Source organism: Aptenodytes forsteri, unplaced genomic scaffold (assembly GCF_000699145.1).
Source record: "Aptenodytes forsteri isolate BGI_AS27 unplaced genomic scaffold, ASM69914v1 Scaffold605, whole genome shotgun sequence".
In the NCBI taxonomy this organism is placed as follows: Eukaryota; Metazoa; Chordata; class Aves; order Sphenisciformes; family Spheniscidae; genus Aptenodytes; species Aptenodytes forsteri.
In genome coordinates this window covers 127,365-147,335 of record NW_008794427.1, presented here as the reverse complement: position 1 = coordinate 147,335, position 19,971 = coordinate 127,365, and the positions used below count along the sequence as shown (strand labels likewise).

At 46.1% G+C, this 19,971-nt stretch overlaps 1 protein-coding gene across 1 annotated transcript in view; it reads left to right on the top strand.

The window, feature by feature from the left end:
• The window catches only part of LRRK1 (leucine rich repeat kinase 1), an 80,025-nt gene extending 60,527 nt beyond the window's left edge, over positions 1–19,498 (top strand). Inside the window, exons 22-33 of the mRNA XM_009289467.2 lie at positions 401–540; positions 2,114–2,363; positions 3,820–3,986; positions 5,109–5,306; positions 5,966–6,243; positions 6,437–6,631; positions 7,433–7,584; positions 9,188–9,305; positions 10,712–10,828; positions 15,899–16,734; positions 17,323–17,424; positions 19,309–19,498. Of these exons, the coding sequence (XP_009287742.1) occupies positions 401–540; positions 2,114–2,363; positions 3,820–3,986; positions 5,109–5,306; positions 5,966–6,243; positions 6,437–6,631; positions 7,433–7,584; positions 9,188–9,305; positions 10,712–10,828; positions 15,899–16,734; positions 17,323–17,424; positions 19,309–19,486 (2,731 nt within the window). The 3' untranslated portion in view covers positions 19,487–19,498. The remainder of the gene's footprint in view (positions 1–400; positions 541–2,113; positions 2,364–3,819; positions 3,987–5,108; positions 5,307–5,965; positions 6,244–6,436; positions 6,632–7,432; positions 7,585–9,187; positions 9,306–10,711; positions 10,829–15,898; positions 16,735–17,322; positions 17,425–19,308) is intronic.
• The last annotated feature ends 473 nt before the right edge of the window (positions 19,499–19,971 follow it).

Below are 19,971 nucleotides of genomic sequence, written 5' to 3'. Positions count from 1 at the left end.
TTGTTGTTGTTGTTGTTGTTGTTGTTATTATTATTATTATTATTATTATTATTATTATTATGCCACTTCAGTTTTATTACCAATTTTTAAAATTCCTAACCCTCCATCATTCTGTATGGGACATTTCTGTCAAAACTCTCCATCATACTCAGTTCACTTAGGCCAGAGTTTTCTCTGGGTCTGACCTTCTGTAGCATTTACCCATTGTGAGCAATGGCATTTCTGTGCAAGAGTTCTCTTCTAAAAGTCATTTGCAGAACAGACTGAATTGAAAATCATTCTCAAAGCTAGATTGCTTTTTATTTTGATTACTTATGAACTACATGTTATTATGTAACTCAGGTTAACTCTGATACTTCACAAAAGCTTCATGCGGCTGTCTTTTGGCTTTCTTACACAGTGTCGAGTCTTCTGATGTGAACTGGAAAAAGAAAAAAAGTGGTGGAATTAAAATCATTTGCCAGTCAGAAGTGAGAGACTTTTCAGCAATGGCGTTCATCACAGATCATGTCAACTCTTTGATAGACCAGTGGTTTCCTGGTAAGAGAACTACTGTAATTTTCTGTGCAGTATTATGTCTTTTTAACAGAAGGTTCTTTGACAGAGCTCTCCAGGTGCACAATATTGTGTGTTAATTGAAGACCCCTCAGGCTCTGACAGTCTCAAGCCAATAAAGTTTGAGAAAAGCTGATAACCTGCAGACAGATCAAGATTATTTGCTAGCACACTTTGGTCTAGACATTGTGTCTTTCATTCTGTTAGTCACAGCAAGCACAGGTGAAACATTACAGTTCAAACAGGACCTGCTTCCGCAGGAGTTCAAGAGACTCTTCCAGTGCTCATAGCAGGAACAGGATTTGGCCCAAACTACTTGGCATTGTCCCTTCATGGCAGAACCCATTTTGGCATCAGCTGGGATCAGCATTTGCCCACCATTTCTAACACCTTATAATTCATAAAATTGTGATGTGGGAGGCATGAGTGAATATGATACCAAGGACTCTGCGCCAAGGTAACTTCCTTGACTCCTGCAGTTGTTTTTCCTGTGATCAGCACAGATCCTGCTGTTACCCAGCGGGTTGTTTGCAACCCCAATACACTTTGTTTAAAACCAAAACAAAATCTGAAGTGTTCGTTGTTGTCCCACACTGGTCTGGAAAACAGTGCCAAAATCTCTTAATTGGAGGATCTCTGGAGGAAGCAGTTGTGCACTCTCACATATTCATGTTCTGCATGTTATGAAGATAAAGAAAGATTTTATTTGCCTTTGGATTAAAATAATGATAATGTTAATCACTGAAGCTTGGGAAGAGTCATGACTTCAAAGGCTACGGCCTGTATTCACCCTGCCTAATTGTAGTCATTTAACGGAGCCTGTCACCACAAAATCCCTCTGTAGTTAGTGGGAGAGGTGTGAACCTCCCAAAGGTTTAGTCTTGGTAGAATCCACGTTTCCCCTGGAGGGGCTGAAAACATTGCCCGGGAGGGAGCCCGCAGTGACCATGTTCCTAACTTCGGTGCTGCAGGTGAGTGCTTACTCCTAGGCTGCACCTGAAGTGCTCAGCCTGAGCGCAGCGAGCCATGCCTCCCAGTCCACTCCCATTCCCATTCCCATGCCTGCTCTCCGCCTGAAGCCATCTGGCAGCTTGCGAAGCAGACACAGTTGGGGCTCCTGGGCAGCCTCACATCTGCTATTCTTCTACTGCGTGGTCATGCCCTTTAGCATACGCAGTGATCCCTATATGCAGTTCACACAGAGACACCCAGCAAGTAGGAGGTTCTCTCCAAGGATTTATTCGTATACTTCTAACTTCTATTGGTCCTGAATATATTTTCTTCACAAGCCTGTGCATTACCTATGACCAAAGCAGAGTAGCTTTATGTCAACAGTCCTCTCTCCTCAGTACTGTCCCTGCTATCTGTGTATACTTTGCAAAAAGCTATTTTCTTATTCCAGTCAATACACTGGAATAAATTGCTGCTTTCATGAGTGTGACCATTTTCAGCCAGTGGACCAGGTAGTGACTGTAGACATTTGAATGCACTAGGAGCTGTTGTTACTTCTCAGTTTGTGTGGGTTATGTTGTTTTCTCTTTGCTTGCTTGCTTTGAAGCACTCACAGCCACTGAGAGTGATGGCACGTTGCTGATGGAGCAGTACGTGCCCTGCCACATCTGTGCAGCTTCCAAGCCGGAGGAGAATGAGTGTGGTGAGAAGGCGGAGGACGCGCAGTACTTTAACATGGAGGACTGTGTCCTGACTGCCATTGAACTGGACTACATCACATGTCCTAACCACCCTGACATCCCTGTTTCTCTCCAAGAGCTGGTCCCAGAGCTTTTCATGACTGATTTTCCTGCCAGGTAATGTTATTTGGTAGCCTTTGGTTACATTTCAGTGTACCTATTTAATTCGGTTGGATTTTTTTCCTAAGTCATCTCTGCTAGAGTAACGTACTGACCACAGGAAACAAATTCATCTGCTCTCAATCCCTGCTCTGGCAATTTATCCTAAACTGCACTCCTGGTGGTCAGCCCACTTGCTTAGACAATTGCTGTGTGCTGACCCGAGTCATAACTTCGGGGAGTCCTTTGAGATCACTGTGGTGCAATATGAAAGTCCCTTTTCAAAGCCACAGCTATCCTGCATTGCCCAGTACTCTGACCAGAGCTTTCTGTAGTTGGAGTCTTTCTGGGATCCCAGAATGGAGATTTTCATACAGCAAAACCAAAAGGAAGTGCTGCTGCGTCAGAAGGTTGGCACTGAAATCGCCTTCAGTTTTGAAGAGCCTGTAGGTGAGTGAATTTATATAGACACCACTAGAGAATTCACATTGAGTTGAGGCTCCTGCTCAGCTGAGGTCTGTTAGATGTGTTGTAGTAGTGTGGCAGTCCTGAACAGCTGAAACAGCTCTTCGCTACCCATAGCAGCACTGCCAAATCTTTAAGCAGCTTAACTGCATTACCAGATGGGTTCAGTCTTATACCCCTTATTACTTAGTGTGTAGAGCAAGAGACCTCCTGACAGCAGGCAGGACAGGAGACCAATGTCTCTTTCGGTTCACACTCTCTCAGACCCTTCTGCACCCAATGCAGAGCTGTGAGACCTCTAGACCAAACTGTGTCCTGTTGGCTGCTGTTGGAGCTTTCTGTGCTCCCGCTGGCCCCTGTTCCTTTCTCAGGGTCATTTTACAGGGTATTCTGTGCAAACACCCCATCGGCCTGTCACAACAGCCCTCCTTGCAGTGCTATCTCCTGGAGATTTATTTGACTGGTGCGAGGCAAGTGGAGATGTTTGAAGTGTGAACAGCTGTAAAAGTAGTCTCTGGAAGAGTGGGGAAATGATGAATTGCAGCCTGGAAACAGTAAGCTGATTTGAATAATCAGGTTTCAGAGTGTGGGGCTGTTCATAAACATCCTGTCCTGCCTCAGTGGAGAAAAGAGGAACAGGAGGTAAATGAAGCAAAAAAATAGTTAATACAGATAAATGGTACAAATATCTCTACCTGTGTCATCTACTTGGAAAAGGAGCTTATGTGCTTTCCAGATCTATTTGATTCTTGCGAGATAAATTGCCACAGTAAAAAGCTGGTTTTGCTTATTTGCCCAAGTTACTTTTTTCTGCGAGAAATCTGTTGTACGTGAGCCTGCATAGAGTACATTGAGATGACCAAGGTAGTTTAGGTGATCCAGTCCTCTTAGTAGATAAGACAAGAACCTATTAGGGATTTGTGAAAATGGAAATCACATTAAAAACATGAATTTACAGTGTATTTGAAACTTTCCTTTTAATTAAAAAACCCCAATCTCTTTTTGGCAGACTGTTTCTGGAAAATAGCAAACTGGAATGCAGTGAAAATGAAAACAACGTTCTTGGCCAGGGTGGAAGTGGGACCGTTATATATCGGGCACGATACCAAGGAAAACCGGTGGCTGTGAAGAGATTTCAGATTAAAAAATGCAAGGGTTCTCCCACTTCAGCTGCAGGTACAGTACACAGAATCGGTGTCGGGAATCGGCTCTTGCAGCCTGCAATCCCAAGCTAAGACCAAAGAGCCTTCGCTCTCCGAAGTGCTGGCAGCACCTGTTTAAGTACAGCTTTGAAATATATAGCAAAATTGATGTGTTTCCCTGGAGGAGGAGGATGCATCTTAAAGAGTCCTTCATGAAAGTACTTGTAGCGATGAAGGTCATTGGCACTGCAAGAAGCTTCTCTCCTGCAGGTCAATGGGTGGACTTACAGGGTGCCAAGGCAGAGCTCTTGATTGGGGTGGGAGGCAAGATTTCATCTCCTGTTCCCAAGCTGTTTGACAATGAGAAGTGTGGATTTGCATGGCTTTGCACTAAGGACTTGTGGGCCTCCACCTTTGAATAAGTCTTTTACTCCATCTGTGCCAGCAGCTACAGAAAGCAAATTGGAAGTCCTTCTCAGCCTGCCAGCTTCTCCAGGCAGGGACAGGCTCTCCTACTGCACGTGCTGGCTGTCGAGCACAGGTTTCCAGCAGAGCCTCAGTCCACAAGCAAAGGAAAGGGGAAAGTGCCTCACTTTCCTCATTCTTGTCAGGGAAGGATGCAGTGAATCCCTGAGCTGTGGAGGAGGCCAGCTGCTGTCCCAGTGACAAATAACCTTTGGAAAGACCAGACCTGCCTGAGCAGCCTGTGGTATCCCATGGCAGAAGGACAATAACTGTGAAAGGTCCATCTTCTGGCAGGGCAGCTGGGAAAGGGTAGGGAAGACTCCTTCCACCAAAGGGTCTGCAATGTGACATCCACACCCAGAGAGTCCCTGCTTTAAAAAGCACAGCACAAGTTTTCCAGAATCATCCAGGTGATATATGAGAACAGTGTGTGCCAGACACACTTGAGGTTGGTGTTAAAGAACCAAGGGAGCACTTGCTTCCTGAGGCAGCCGTATATATCCTGCTTATAGCCAATGTCTGTTAGTGGCTCGTGCATCAACATGAAGATGCAACTTAAAGCCTTGCTGTTGGCATAACCCCACAAGCTGCCTTCCTCCTGCAGCATTTGCTCAGTAATTAGCACCTTCCAAAGAGTTTCTGACTTGGTTTCTCAGCTGGGAAGTGAGAAGGGGTTTGTGTGTTTTGCCAGATACCATGCTGAAACACCTGAGAGCCATGGACGCCATGAAGAACTTCTCCGAGTTTCGCCAGGAGGCCAGCATGCTCCACTCGCTGCAACACCCCTGCATTGTCTCCCTCATTGGCATCAGCATCCATCCTCTCTGCTTTGCCCTAGAGCTGGCCCCTCTGGGCAGCCTCACCACTGTATTGTCTGAAAACTCCAAAGGTAAAAACACGGTCTCCCTCCTGGGAGAGCTCACTCTCCAAGTCACGGTAGCGACAAATGGTCAACATTTAAATTACTGCTTGATTTACTGAAGGGGATTTTTTTCCAGACTAGGCGAAGTGGGAGGGATGGAACTGCTCTTAAACTGTGCCTTTGGGAACCTAGTAAAAATTGATGCTCAGGATTTTCAAAACTACTTTGGAGACCTGGATTTTCAATTTCTCTGCAAATTAATAAGTGCATCTCACTTCAGTGCTGCATGGTAATGCTGTGTTCTTCCCTCTGCAGATGGGTGTCTGGCACTCTAAATTCTCTCATAATTATCTGTATTTCTGTCGCTGTCAAATGAACGACACTAATTTCAAGATAGGTTGAGGCCATCTGACCCTTTTGGCAGCTTGGCTTTGTGTCAACTTTCAGTCAAACACTAATTTTTCACCAGAAGATTTAGGGGTCTAGAAGTGAAAGGGTTTAAAAAAAGAATCTAATAGAACTGTCAGGCATGTATAGTAACACGAACAGTGTCATTTCAAATCGTGGCATTGAGTGATGTTTTAAAAGGTTGTTAGTTATTGCTCTGGAGTTTAAAAGAGAAAGGGAAAAAAAAAAGCAGTTATTGCAATTACAAGAACTGAAGACAGGCTGTTCCTTTGTGCCAGGGTCTTCCTTTGTGCCGCTGGGACACATGCTGACACACAAAATAGCGTATCAGATTGTGACAGGCCTTGCCTACCTGCATAAGAAGAACATCATCTTCTGCGACCTGAAGTCAGACAATATTTTGGTGTGGTCCCTGGACATCAAAGAGCACATCAATATCAAACTCTCCGACTACGGAATCTCCCGGCAGTCATTCCATGAAGGCGCACTTGGCGTGGAAGGCACGCCGGGCTACCAAGCTCCGGAGATCAGGCCTCGCATAGTCTACGATGAGAAGGTAACTGTGGGGTATCCATGGGCACAGCCCCTGCGTGACAGCGGTGGGTGGGTGGCTTCATGCATGGGGCTGAATTCCCTTATACATGCATGGTGTGCAGCACTAGCTTTCCCACCAATGGCCTTCCTTGCTCTCCTCTCCACCCACCAAGGGAGGTTTGCCCTGTTTTTTTTCTCTCTGTTTCTGGCTCTAGGTTGACATGTTCTCATATGGGATGGTCCTGTATGAGCTGCTGTCTGGTCAGCGGCCTGTTCTAGGACAACACCAGCTCCAGATTGCAAAGAAGCTGTCTAAAGGGATCCGTCCTGTTCTTGGGCAGCCAGAAGAGGTGCAGCTGTATAGGATGCAGGCACTCATGATGGAGTGTTGGGACACTAAGCCAGAAAAGGTACAAGACAACCCTCATGACCAGTGTTTTCTGATCGTGTAGCTACAAGGATCTGGCAGCCCTCTTCACGCAGGAGAGCTAGGCTCGGTCTTGGTACAGCAGAACAGCCCTGCTGATATGGCCCAGAACTTCTATTGACTTAAATGAGAGTTTTATGAGTGAAACAATGGCAGATCGGTGGCATTAGTCATCTGTGGTGACATGAAGGTCCCTTGATGTCAATGGCAGTTAAGCTGTTGATTTCACCAGGGCAAGACGTTACCTGTAATTTCTAGAAACAGCTACAGTATCATGCTGTGAGTATAACTACAAAGACTTCAAAAACTCCGAGATTATAAAAGGCGGTATGAGGAAGAAAAGGGTTCAAAGTACGAGAAAAGGATTATGCTGCATTACATTTTTCATTAATTACAAGTTGGCGTTTCAGAGCTGCTGTCCTTCAGAGGTCAGCTTGACTCACAAACAGCTAAACGCTGTCATGACAGTGGGTCAGCTTCCAAAATTCATAAACCTGAAGAAATTCATTGTAAAAATGTATAAAAGAAACATAGACCAAACCATGGAAGTACAGAAGAGATTTGGCTTCAGTGTCTGGGATACAGAGGATGCTAAGAACCAGTGAGGTGGGATTTATAAGGAGAATTTGGTGCAGATTTGAGAACATAGCAGAAGCGTTTATTAAAGAAGTCCTACTTCTTGGCTCTCTAGCTTTAATAAATAATGATTATTATGTATGTTTTATTTCATCTGGGCCTCCAGCTGTCTTGTGTGACATATGTTTCTCTTTTCCTTTCCCCACAGCGTCCACTGGCCATTTCTGTGGTAGGACAGATGAAAGATCCTACCTTTGCAACATTTATGTACCTGCTGTCCTGTGGGAAGCAGTCTTCCTTTTTCTGCTCTCAAGGACAGGAGTACACTGTGGTGTTCTGGGATGGGAAGGAAGACACCAGGTGAGACGGCTCATATTAGTAATTTCTTTCTTTTTTTCCTTTTTCTTTTTAAGTAAAAATCCTTCAGTGTCTTCACTTATGCCTCTGGGAGGGAAGTAAAGAAGGTGAAAGTGAATTTGGGTGAATGCCAAGGATACGGTGAACACTGTTTTCCCAAACTCTTTTAATTGGGAACAGTGGTTGCTTTGTAAAGGATATTTAATGAGCTTAACTCTGCTTCAGTTAATATGAGGAGAAGATTAGGGCAGTGTAATGATTCACACACACAGGAGGAAGCATTTGCACATGAGAACAGACGTGTTCTGCCTTTACTAATGAGGCCATTTAACACTAAACCTTTCCTAATTGAGACTGCAGTTCTATCTCTGTTCTGCAAAGCAATTAAGCACATGCTTAAATCCTATTGAAATCATCGGGAGTTAACCACATGCCTGAAGGTGTGTGTGCATCCAAGTGTATACTTCCAGTAAAATGTGTGCTATACTGAATAGGCATGTGCTTGAAATGTTATTAAATTGTGACTGAGATGATGGTACTTTGCTCAGCCACATGTGACCCATGGCTAGTTAGGTTTATTTTTATGGATGTTACTGATTTTTATAGCCCCAATCTTATTTGGAAACATTCACAAACTGATCTGAAATTTATATTAACGTATTCATTATTTGTAAGCATTAACCTAATGGGAAAGGTACGTGATTTGTTCATGAACTATTTGCTTTGCTATTTGTGGTGCCTGGTCAGTCGTTCAGCGCAGACAGTATAACTATTCCTGCTAAAACTGGTGAAACACATGGGACTCACAGATGTATTTTGAATACATGGATGTTGTCCAAATATTCACAGCAATATATCTCAGTGAATCTGCTTCCTGACTGGACAATCCAATTGCTGGAGACTGCTGAATAACAAATTACTTATATGTGACAGATTTCAGGATGTGTAATTGCTTGTGCCACAGTTGGTAAAACATCTGGGGCTCACAGATGTGATTATGAATATCCACTTATTGTTCACACCCCCAAAGCCAATAAACTTGCCCAAATCCCAAACAAGCAAAATCCTTTTAGTTACAAAAATATTAATTAGTCATATTTATAAATTATTTTATCAGGTTACAGATCTTTGCTCTTATTTGGGAGAATCATGCTCTTCTGTTTATGTACTAGAATAAATAATGAAGCCAGATAATACTGAGGCAGTGAACTTGGAGAACGAGCACATATTCTCTTGAGCACCTATTGGGCAAGATGGGTTAAAACCTCCCAGCTATTAATTACTGCTGTTCAGCTGGAGCTGTTTGTCTCACAGCTGAATTATAGTAACAGACCACATAAGTTCTCCTAATCCGTTTCCGTGCAAAGTCAGATAGATGAGTTTAAATCTTCACAGAAGCAGTTGCATATCTGCCCCCTGAGGAAGAGCCATGGCACATCTTTATTTCTCTTCCTTTACGACGACCATTTGGAGGAGTGTAGATCCTTGCAGCATTGTCCACATCTGGACAGTCGTGTTATGGCTTGGTGAAAAGTGCCGAGTACCATCCTGTAGCAGTTTGCAGGCTGAATGTTGTCTATAGGAAATTGTTATTTGCTCCTTTCAGAAACTACACGGTGGTGAATCCAGAGAAAGGAGTCATAGAAGTGGAGAGGATGAGCTGCCCAGGAATGAAGCTATGCTGCCAACTAAAATTTCAGAATGCCCTCTGGGCTGCCACCGAGGTGAGCGTTGCCCGCGCTTCAGTGCCCCGTTCAAGAGGGGCCTCGTTAGAAGAGACACAAATGAAGAGAAAGAGCCTATTAAATTAGTAAAGCTAAGAGTGTTTGAGACAATAGGTGTCTCAGATGAGCAGCATGACTTTGCTGTCTCCGGGTGTATTGTTTCTGCCTATTACTTAGCTGATACTTAGATCAAAATCATGCCTCCTGTTGTTCAAAGCGATCGTGGGAACCTTGACTTTCCAAGGCGAAACTCTCCAGATTGTAGTATATCTGTACTCAGGGTTTCATCTGGGAAATGTCCTTATCTGTAAGCGATAAAGGAAAGCAGTGAAAGAAACCATGTGTTTAAGGGTGGGGTTTTGAAAGAGGCCTGAGGGATTTGAAAGTTGGTCAGAAAGGGGTACCCAAGTTTTGTGTTCACCATGGAAAACTGCAGCTAAAAAGATAAGAGTGAGAGAGCATGGCTGATTTATCCCTCAGAGCCCCTGTCTGCCCATCAAGAAGGGCTATGTTAAGTGTCAGCCGGTTCTGACACAATCATTTGACACAAAACAAACAAAAAATAGCTGGAACAAACTGAAATGGTGTTCCTGAAGTTCAGTGTTTCAGAGAGGGGAAAAAAGGCCACGCTTGCTGAATAAATAATTTGTGTTGGTTAATTCACTCCGCCCTAGCATGGATGCTGGAACTGAGTGAGAGTATAGATCTTTTTTTCCCTGTAGGAAAATAAGATGTTTTGACTTTTTCTGTTCCTGAATTGAGGTAAAGTTCAAATATTCCTATTTTTTCATAACAAGAAGTATAGAAAAATTACAGTTCAGAAATCTTAAAGCATTTTGTATCCCGTCTTTTTGATCAAAATGAAGTGTGTTGCTATTCCCCAAACTGGGTGCTTTATGTCAGTTTAGTAGACTTAGGAGTTGTAGAGCAGGTGTAATCCCACATATAATGTAATACTAGCTTTTCTTGAATTGACAGATTAATGCAAAATAACATACAACATATTTCAATTGTCCTGACACGTTTGGGACTTGTTGGGGCTGGGGCGGACCCTTCCCTTTAATTTATTTTTGGAAGAATTGTAAAAATTAAAAAAAAAAAACAGAGTCAGGGTTGTCAAATGCTACTTTTAGATGTGGTGATAAAACACCTATAGTGGTGATTTTGGTGGCTTTTGGATAGTGCATATACTGCCCGCAGCTCATTCTGTGGAAGGCAGTACCTACTTTCTACCTGCAGACAAAGCAAATGCTCTCTAGGGAAAACAAAGACAAATCCTGGCTTTGGATATCGAAAAATACAAGTAAAAACTGGTTTTGGAACCAATTTGATCTTGTTCAGGTACCAAAATATGAAAAGCATGGAAGGTGATTGAAATTCATAGAATTTTATGTGCTCTTTCACAGGACCAGAAGATTTCTGTGTACGGGTTGCAGGGCATGTGTCCTCTAAAGACTCCGCAGAAGGGTTTAGACACTCCTGCTACTGTGAGCTGCTTTCTAGTAATGCCTGTTGTCAAAAAGGTAAGGAGGAACCTAAAGGAAAAGGGGCATTAGTGAGACTCAGCTGTCTGCTGCTGGGCCAAGCTGCCAGAGTTTTGCGCGGCTTGTCACTAGCTGGTGTTGAAGGACTTTGCAATGCCCAGGAACATTTTGGCAGTGCGAGGAGGTTTCCAGGTCTTTGTGCCTCTGCCAGAAGACAGAGGTGGGGCAAGAACCTGAGTCAGGGGACCAAAGCTGGCACTTCCAAGCCTGCTGGGAAAATAGTCAAAATACATCAAATTCCTCTGCAAGGAAGTTTTCCAGCTGTGTTTCCACATCACTGGAAGACAAGGTTTAGGCTGATCAAGCAAAGTAGAGGGGACATGAAACAATAGTTAGAATAGAGATTTGTTAACTGCTAATGCAGGACTTGGGTATATCCTAGCTCTGATACCCACTCTTTTCCTGGTATGTGTGCATGCTGTCATTTGTGTGCGCAATCATATTACCTAGGCTCAGCCACACTTCTTTTTTGGTTTTGAATGAGAACACTTAGATAATACAGCTCTTATGGGTATACTCTTATGCGTAATATGGATAATTACTCTTATAGGCAATAACAAACATTATATACTATCTGTCTAGTTCTGGAATTGCTAACATCCAGTTACTGGCAAGAGAAATCTGACATGACTGCCTATTGCGGGCAAGTCTTGGGAGATGTATAAAAACTGTTTTCGGGCTAAATTACCTCCGGTTTGCTTACAGCCACCTCAAGTAAGAACATATAATTATGTTCCAACATTGTTGGTAGCTGTGTAGTTTTTGCAAATGCCAGCAGACTGGTATGTGTCTAAAAGCTCAATATGGACCAGCTCTCGGAGCAACAGTGGACCACATGCCTGTTCTGCGTTATTGTCCATTTCTGGCTCATTTGTTCAGACTGCTGCATTGCTGCAAACTGAATCCGAGGCAGATGGTTAGTGTAAGGTGTACTGCTTCACTTCCAAACATGGCGTAAGTAGGACTGAAGTAGGGCATAGATCTAAAGTTGGCACAGGAATAAATTTCACCCGCGGGGAGGCTGCATCTGTTGGCTTTCTTTGGCTCCCAGACCTGTAGCGTTTCTTCGCTGTGGAGTTTAATTTCTGATGTGTAGGGCAAGTTTCTTTTTCATGCTGCCTGAGGTGTTGTCCAGGACAGTCGAACGAGTCTTTCACTTTCAGCTTTTCCACTGTCATACAGCTTGCAAAGCCATTCCTCAGGGGTTACAAGTGGCTTTATGTCTCCTGGTTTCTATTTTCAGTTTGTGGCTTGCCTAGAAAATGTCATAAATAATGCCAGGCCCTACAATAGTAATATTGAGTCTAGACACCTCCCTTCCTCCCCCGACCCTACCCAACCTTCCAGAAATCCACATCCCTTCGGCGCACTCCTTAGTTTATTGGACTTACTTTTTTCCTCTCTCCTTTCTATGAATGAGTTTGGCAGTGAAACAGCCAGAGCAGCAGCCATAGGGATGTGCAGACCAGATTGGCAAGAAACTAAACCATTTTTTGAAACAGCCAGTTCTTCCAACAAAGCTAAGTGGAAAGCTTACACTTGTCAAACTCACTGTACGGTGCAGCAAGCTGTATCAGAGTTATCACAGAGTCATTATTGTCCAGCAGAGAAAGGAATTGCTTGCATTTCCCTGGGAAGAAAGCCTTTAGCTGACAAGATGTGAGGTAACTAGCAGTCAGAGAATTGCCGAGGGATGTTGCTGGGAAGGGGAATTCTTTACGACTGCCTTGGGAAGACTGATCCAAAAGAAATAGTTTCCAAAACTTGGTTTCTCATCCAAAGGAAGCATCATGGAAATTTAAAAGCAGCAGAGAGGGGCCCAGAATCCAAAACTCGCCCGCCAAGGAAAAGTCTTGTACAATTTAAGCTTTTTTGTTGCATGCTTTCTGTCACCAGTATCATTGTTTTTGGCAAACAATAAAATTTTCAGTAAATTTCCTTTCAGAAAAAAAAAACCCAAATAAGCAAACAAACAGGTTAAAAAGAGCAAAACAAGATGCTTTCTGAATTGGTTTGCAACATTCTAACAAAGAGATGTTGAGGGAGAGAGAAATCTGAATGGGTGCAAACCTCTGGCCTCTTGCAAAAACCTGGAACACACAAAAACAAAAGCTGCATTTAAAGGCTGCAGCCTGCCGCGGCATTCGCTGTCAGCAGTGCCAGACCCTGCGGGGAAGAGAGGAGGAGGTGACCGAGGCTGTGGTGTCGGGGGCTATATTTTATTTTTTTTTTTTTAACCTGCTCACAGTGGCCATCCCGACAGCTCTGAGCCTTGCGCTGTTCTTAGCTGCAAGAACAGGACGTCTGGAGCCAGCTCATCTCCTGCACATCACATACCGTCACAGCCCCGCTCAGAGGCCTTCCTCCCTGGCACAGCGGGACTTCTGGCAGGACGGAGACTTCAAATGCAGTTTTGTTGCTGTGTGTTTTTGTTGGCTCTTTGTGGAGCCCAAATGTTGAAAATGAATTCTGAGAAAGTTACTTAAGGTTTCTGGAGGCTGCTGCCCTGCCTGCCTTTGGTCACTGTTGTAATACCCTGATTTGGAGAGTTTTGCCTCGCTGCCCGGCTGCAGCAGCGCCTAATAAAGTCTGGTGAATCGGTGGCATCCGGGGGTGGGTGGCCTTCTGTGGTGGGTGGTTCTTCTGTGAAATGGGTCACTCCCTCATCTCAGTCAGGCGAGGTATGGTAGGTTGAGGGCATTTCTCAGCGTTTGAGTTCCTATTCCTCGTTTCTTAAACAGAGAGATAACAACAGTGGCTGTAGAAACAGGTCCCGAAAGCGAAGGCAGTGAGTAATAAGTGCCCTAAAGCATAAAATACCTTCCAGATTTGCTTCCACCATTGTGCTATTCCAGACAGGCTAGAATTTGGCAGAGTCAGTATTACTGGTAAAGCTGGGTGGGGATCACTGACGCAGCTCTGCCCGGTTATGGTGCCGATTGCTCAGTGCTGGGGAAATTTGGCCTATGGAACCTAAAAGGGAATCTGGATTCTGTTCTGCAGTAGCTGACACTAATCAAAGAAATAGAAATATTTTTTATGAAGACTATACTTGGATAATTCAGCATTTTCAAATCAAGTGAGACAAAACTATAGAGATCTCTGAAGACTTTAATAGTGTCCTGTGTCACGCTAGGAGCAGTTCAGGTTGACACACCCCCATTACGGTTAATTTCAGATGTTCCCATTTCAATTTAAATTTTCCATTCTTAGTAAGAAATACCTATTGTGAAGGGTCTTTTGGACTGAAAAAGTTGGACCATTTTCACCAGAGAAATGCAGGCTGTTCTGCTTTGTTTTGTTCTGGTTTAAATAATTTAACTCCTTTCCAAAGAAAAAGTAACCCAAAACCCAGCTTGTGCAAAGTATTGTGCCATGTTCCAACCTATTGATGCAACTCCTTGGCAAACTCATATCCAGGAGCCTTTGCACCAGATCCACATGGCAGCAGGGACATGGCACCGAACACTGCAGGCCATTTGGGTTTCTTTTAATTAAGTGGTTAGAGAATTGGGACTGGACTGAGTTAAAGTCCAAGTCCCATTTCACAACTTTCCACTTGCTTCCCTAGTTTTTCCCATTACAGTAAAATTCTGCTGTGATTTGGATTAGTCAGATGGGCTCAGCACACTCATGGTTTTACTCATACTTTGTATACAGATAGTGTCTTTTTGTCCAAGACTCTTAATAAGCCTTGCAAACAGTGCTATCAATTAAACTAATACTTACCCCTATGCTATCTGCCCCTTGATATCTGGGAGCTATTCAAGATACTGATTTTGCCTCTATGGACACAAGCAGCCTGGGAGCTATCTTCCAGGGTTGGCACAGCCAAGATCCCTGGAAGGGCACAGGTTTTCCCTTAATTTATGGGCAGCCAGGGGTGACGCCGAGTCCCCGTCCCATGTCGCAGAGGCGAGCAGCGTCGCTGGCGTCCCGGGCACGCCAGGAGGCAGGGCTTTCCGCCACGGCAGGGCTGCGGAGGGGTGAAGTTGTTCAGCTGGCAGTGCTCTGTCTGGTTCTGTTCGTTTTGCTTTGCTTTAGTCTGGCCAGATTGTAACAACAGCAAAAAAGCCCTGGGCAAAGGGTCTTTTTTTGGAATTTATTGCTTCACGGGGAGGAAATAGAAAGGCCTTTGAGGTAGGTATTGTTTTATCTGCTTCACAGATGGGGGAGTTTCTGGTACAGACCCAAGGTCATGGGGAGTTTTGTTCCCGAGAGATCCATTTCCCAGTCTGTTTAACAACATTTTGCACCGCTGTGATGAGCTGGAGGAGTCGGAGAACCAGCGAGCCATGGCCTTCTCACCGGCTCCCGTCCACAGGACGTGATGATATCCGTTGCAGCGGTGCCACAGAGCACTGCACCAGAGTTTGACGCCAGCCATGGCTCCCACAGCCAACACATCTGTACGTTTAGGGGCAGGTTTTTAGCTACCTGCAGAATTGTTCATGGCACTTGGCAGCCACTTTGCTGAACTGCTGCTGCTTCTGTGCCCTCCGCTGGGATGTCTGTGAGCTGCCAGGGATCCCAGACCCAGAGCACGTCCCTGGGAGGAGCAGTGCTGTCAAAGCAGCAGACATCGGATGGAGAGCAATCACTGTACGCTCTTGTTTGCGAGAGGATTGTCTCCCTCTCTTTCTGTTTTTACTGCATTTCTTCCATTCCTCTCCTACGTACACTGATAGCAATAGCTTTACTCCTTTTTGGAAACGAGCCGGGTTTCTACAGCTGGATTCCTAGGATCATGATGGCTGTCTCTGAACATACTCCAGATTGAATTTGTTAACCTTCGGGGCAGGCTGCCAGGTCTGTCTGTCCTCCCTTGCCAATAAAGAGAAAGGTAACACTGGGTGAGAGGACTATGGCTCTGCAGCAGCTTCTATGTAATGACTTCTTTTTATGTTGCTGTTATCACTGAGTGATTTGGGGTAAGTTACTAGTGTACTTGCAGGATTGTGAGAGGCAGCCAGAGCCTCTGGGATTGAAAGCTCTTGTATTGCGGAGAAGTAAAGAATCCGGATAGAGAATCTGCTGTCTTTCTTGCAGAACTCGTATGTGGTGCTGGCTGGCTTGTCGGATGGACTTGTAGCAGTGTTTTCAGTGTCCCAGGGCATCCCAGGGGACAGCTGCTCCTACCTGTGCTCCCACACGGCAAACAGGTCCAAATTCAACATTTCTGATGATGACCCCCGGCAGAACCCGTACCCCGTGAAGGCCATGGAGATCACCAACAGCGGAGCGGAGGTCTGGTACAGCAACGGCCCCGGCATCCTCATCATAGACTGCGCCATGATGGAGATCAGCAGGAGGCTGGAGCCCTTCAGCCCGCCGTCGATGATCACATCCATCGCCTGCAACTCGGAGTGTCACGGGGAGGAGGTGGTGTGGTGTCTGGACGATAAAAGCAACTTCCTGGTGATGTATCACGTTACCACCTACCAGCTCTGCGCGCGCTACTACTGCGGAGACTGCAGCCCCCTCAGAGACATGTTTACAATCCAGCAGCCTTCGGCAGCCATCCCAGCTACAGCACCTATAAACCACAAAGCAATGGAGAGTAACCCGCTGGCGGACATGAGCATTATCTACAGCCCAGAGGTTGGCACCCAGATACTAAACCACCAGGACTCGCTTACAGATTATTGCTCTGTGTCTTCCTACTCCTCCTCGCCTCCTAACAGGATAACCCGGTGCCCCTCCAGCCTACCCAGCTCGCCCCTGAGCTCTTCCAGTGCACTGCTCTCCACAGATTTTGAGGAGTCTGACAAATTTCATGAGCTGAAGCCTTCCCTGGATCACGATGCTATGCCTGCAGGTGACAACATGCAGCATCTCCAAGCTGTCAAGATTCTTCCAGTAAAAGACCTCATATGGATCCCCAGGTAAGTGGGTCACTTATCAAAGCAGCTTCGTCAAAATCCCTCCTGGGCTGAGCGTGAGATTAGCTCAGGCTAATTCAGGAACTTTTGCATTCCCAGTATGATTCACCTGCCCAGAAAGTCAAGTTATCATTAAGAAATTTTGTTCCCAGTGCAGTGGTACATCGATTATTCTACTTTTTAAAGATACCTAGTGTTGGATAGAATGGCCACATCTAAGGTCTTGCAGGATTGATTTCAACAGAAGAGAAATGTGGGTGGTAAGACTCAAAGCCCTGTTTCCCCAGCTACTGAGGAAAGAAAGAACAGCAGGCAGCTTCCTCACTCAGACACAACCCTGGCAAATGCTGTTGTCTCCTGTTGAGCTGATGGAAACCACTGGGGATCTGATTTTGCCTGTCACGGGGACTCTCACTGTAGTGGATTCAGGATGCCCCTCGGTGGCATCGCAGTGTCCCCTTCCCTGCAAAAGGTCGTGTAACTGCAGAAGAGATTGCAGCAGAGAGGATGGATATCCAATGTGGATCTTCCTCAGGTGTCAGCAGTCCCCACTGCTGAGCAGGTGTGACATCTCCCTTGTTTCTCTTCTAGGAGAGGAGGGGATATCATCGTTATCGGGCTGGAGAAGGAATCTGGCACCCAGCGGGGCAGAGTGATTGCTGTGCTGAAGGCTGGGGAACTGGCTCCCTATGGGTGAGGCTGACTGGGCAGCGCCTGCCACACCAATTCCCGGGGGCACAAGGGGACTGGGTGGCAGAGGGTGGCTCTACAGGGTCCCAGGGTTCTCAGGAGCTTCCTCTCAGCTTCCAGCAGCATCTGAGAAGCTCCCAGCCAGAGGAGACAGTTTCTGATTGCATGTCGAGGCATGTGCATGCTCTTATAGCATGGCAGATGGCGAGGGGAAGGCACTGTCACCACAGTCTGGTCTCCAAAAGCCACAGAGATCAAGTACCCCCGTAATGAGACAGGCAGGACTGTCTTGCACAATGCGATAAACGTTGGTCTGATCCTGCCTGGTGCTGACTCCCAGTGCTCTGAGGGCACCTGGCAGAAGATCGCCAGAGCTTGGCGGACTCAGGCCCTGCATTAAGAACAAGAGGTGTATTTATGCAGAGCGCAGTGCTTGTCTGTGGCTGCATTCACGTGGATCAGGTTGACGTTCTGGCTCTAAATGAGCACCTTTGTGCTGTTGGCAGTGACGGGCCAGGGCAGGGCTCCTGGAGCACAGGGGAGAGCAGTTATATACATTAATTTAAAATGTTTCATACAGTGAATGAGAGTCCAAGTAAATAAATAGCTGCTAGAGAGTGTTCCTGCTGATCACTTAAATACCAGTCTGGGATTGTACTATTTATGTCCAAACAAATGGAGGTTAAGCAGCACTAAGGATTATAAATTATCATTTATTGCCACTGGGCAAACACGACAAGAGATCAAAGTGCTCCTGCCATTCCCTCTACTTGCTAACTGAGTGTTAGCAAGTTATCAGTTAGTTGGGAGTGGAGTATTCGCTTTATTGTTCACAGGTACTCTTAGGTTGATTTTGCTTTACCTGAGTTTAGGCATGGAGTTAAGGCGAGGTGACATGGTTGTCTCAGACTTGTTCTGCTTTGCTGTCTTTCAGCCTGGCTGGTTCAGGCACGGTGGCCGTTGACTCGCTGTCTTTTACCAGCAGGATAAAAACCAGCTGATAGTGCCTGCCTCCTCCAAGCCCCTCCATGTGCAGAGCAGGGTAGGGAGGTGAGGGAAGGGAGGTGGCTTCTTAGGGGCAGTTTGTGATAAAAACCAGCTGCCAAGGACAGCCCTTGGTGCCAGTGCTCCCCATCTAGGGGCCTTTCTGGGGAAACGGTTTGGGGCCAGTCTTCCCCTGCCTGGAGTGGTAGAAAGAGCCCGGCAAGGTTCCCTTGAACCCTGCAAGGACACAAGTGTCCTCTGCCTGGTCACCTCCCTCTGGGGTATCTGCAGGGCCAGCTTCAGCTGCTCTTGTTTGATAGGTAACGTGCTCAGAGACCACAATGCAACACGATGCTGTCATACAGGACTTCTGCGCGAACCTTGTGGGTCCCTGGGCTGTTGCCACCTCCATGCCTGCTGGTCTGGACTCGGGGCTCGTACCGTGAGCTGGCAGAGCTGGGCTCCATCCCACTTCCACACTGCATTTCAGGCTGCAGAGGCTCTCGGCAGCCTGCTATCTGTGGCATGACACGGGCTGTTTTGAAAATGCCCAGCTGGCAGCAGGTAAAAAAGTGTGGATTTAGCAAATCGGGAGATTAACAGCAACTTCAAAATGTCACGGCAGACTTACTTAAGCACACACCTGCATGTTTAGGCACCTGAATCCCTTTAAAAATCTTTTCCCATGTCACTGAGCCACTGGTTTTTGCCGTGACATAGTTTCTGATCCCTCTCTTTGTTACATTCTCCTTTCTCAAGGATTTGCAGCTTATAAAAAAGAGATTCGGTAGCTGGAAAGGAAAGCTTGTGAGTCAGTGCCTCTCAGATGAGCAGCAGTGTGCTGTGTTAGCAGAGCTGCTCTCTGCTGTAATGCCCTTCTCTGCTCTGTTCTTCCTTTCCCAGGACACTGGTGGATGCTGCTCTCATAGCAAAGGACACAGTTGTGTGCTGCTTTGAGAATGAAAACATGGAGTGGTGCCTGGCTGTCTGGAGGGGCTGGAGTGCCAGAGACTTTGACGTTTTCTACCAGGCCTACGAAGAGCTGGGAAGGCTTGAAACCTGCATGCGAAAAAGGAGGTAGTGCTTGTGGCGCTGGGAACCGAGGCTCGACGAAAGATGGAAGCGTCCTGCTCTGAGCGCGCCTAGACTCCGAGACACAGCCCCGGAGAGGCAGGGGACGAGGGGTGTGCGGGGGGAGCATGCGTCTGGTTTGCTGCTAATGAGCACTGCAGGGTTCCCGTGGCTGGAGCCCCATCAGGGCTTTCAAGGACTGAAGAAACCGGTGTGAGCAGGGCAGGGACGAGCCTGGCAGCTGGGACATCTCTCCACTCTCTTGCTCCGTCACACGCTCCCCTGCAGTAGCTGAGAGCAGAAGGTGGAGGTGGCTGCAGTTCTGCTCATGCCTCTATTTCCAGTTTCTTCTTCCCCGTTTTAAATTCCTTCCTCACCTTCAGCATGCCCTGGCTGCTGCTGCTGCTGCTTTTATAGTGTATATTGTCAGCCAGGAGGGCTCCGTTAACCTCAGCGGGCTCTTTTCTGGGAGCCTGAGCACGCTGCAGTCCCCAC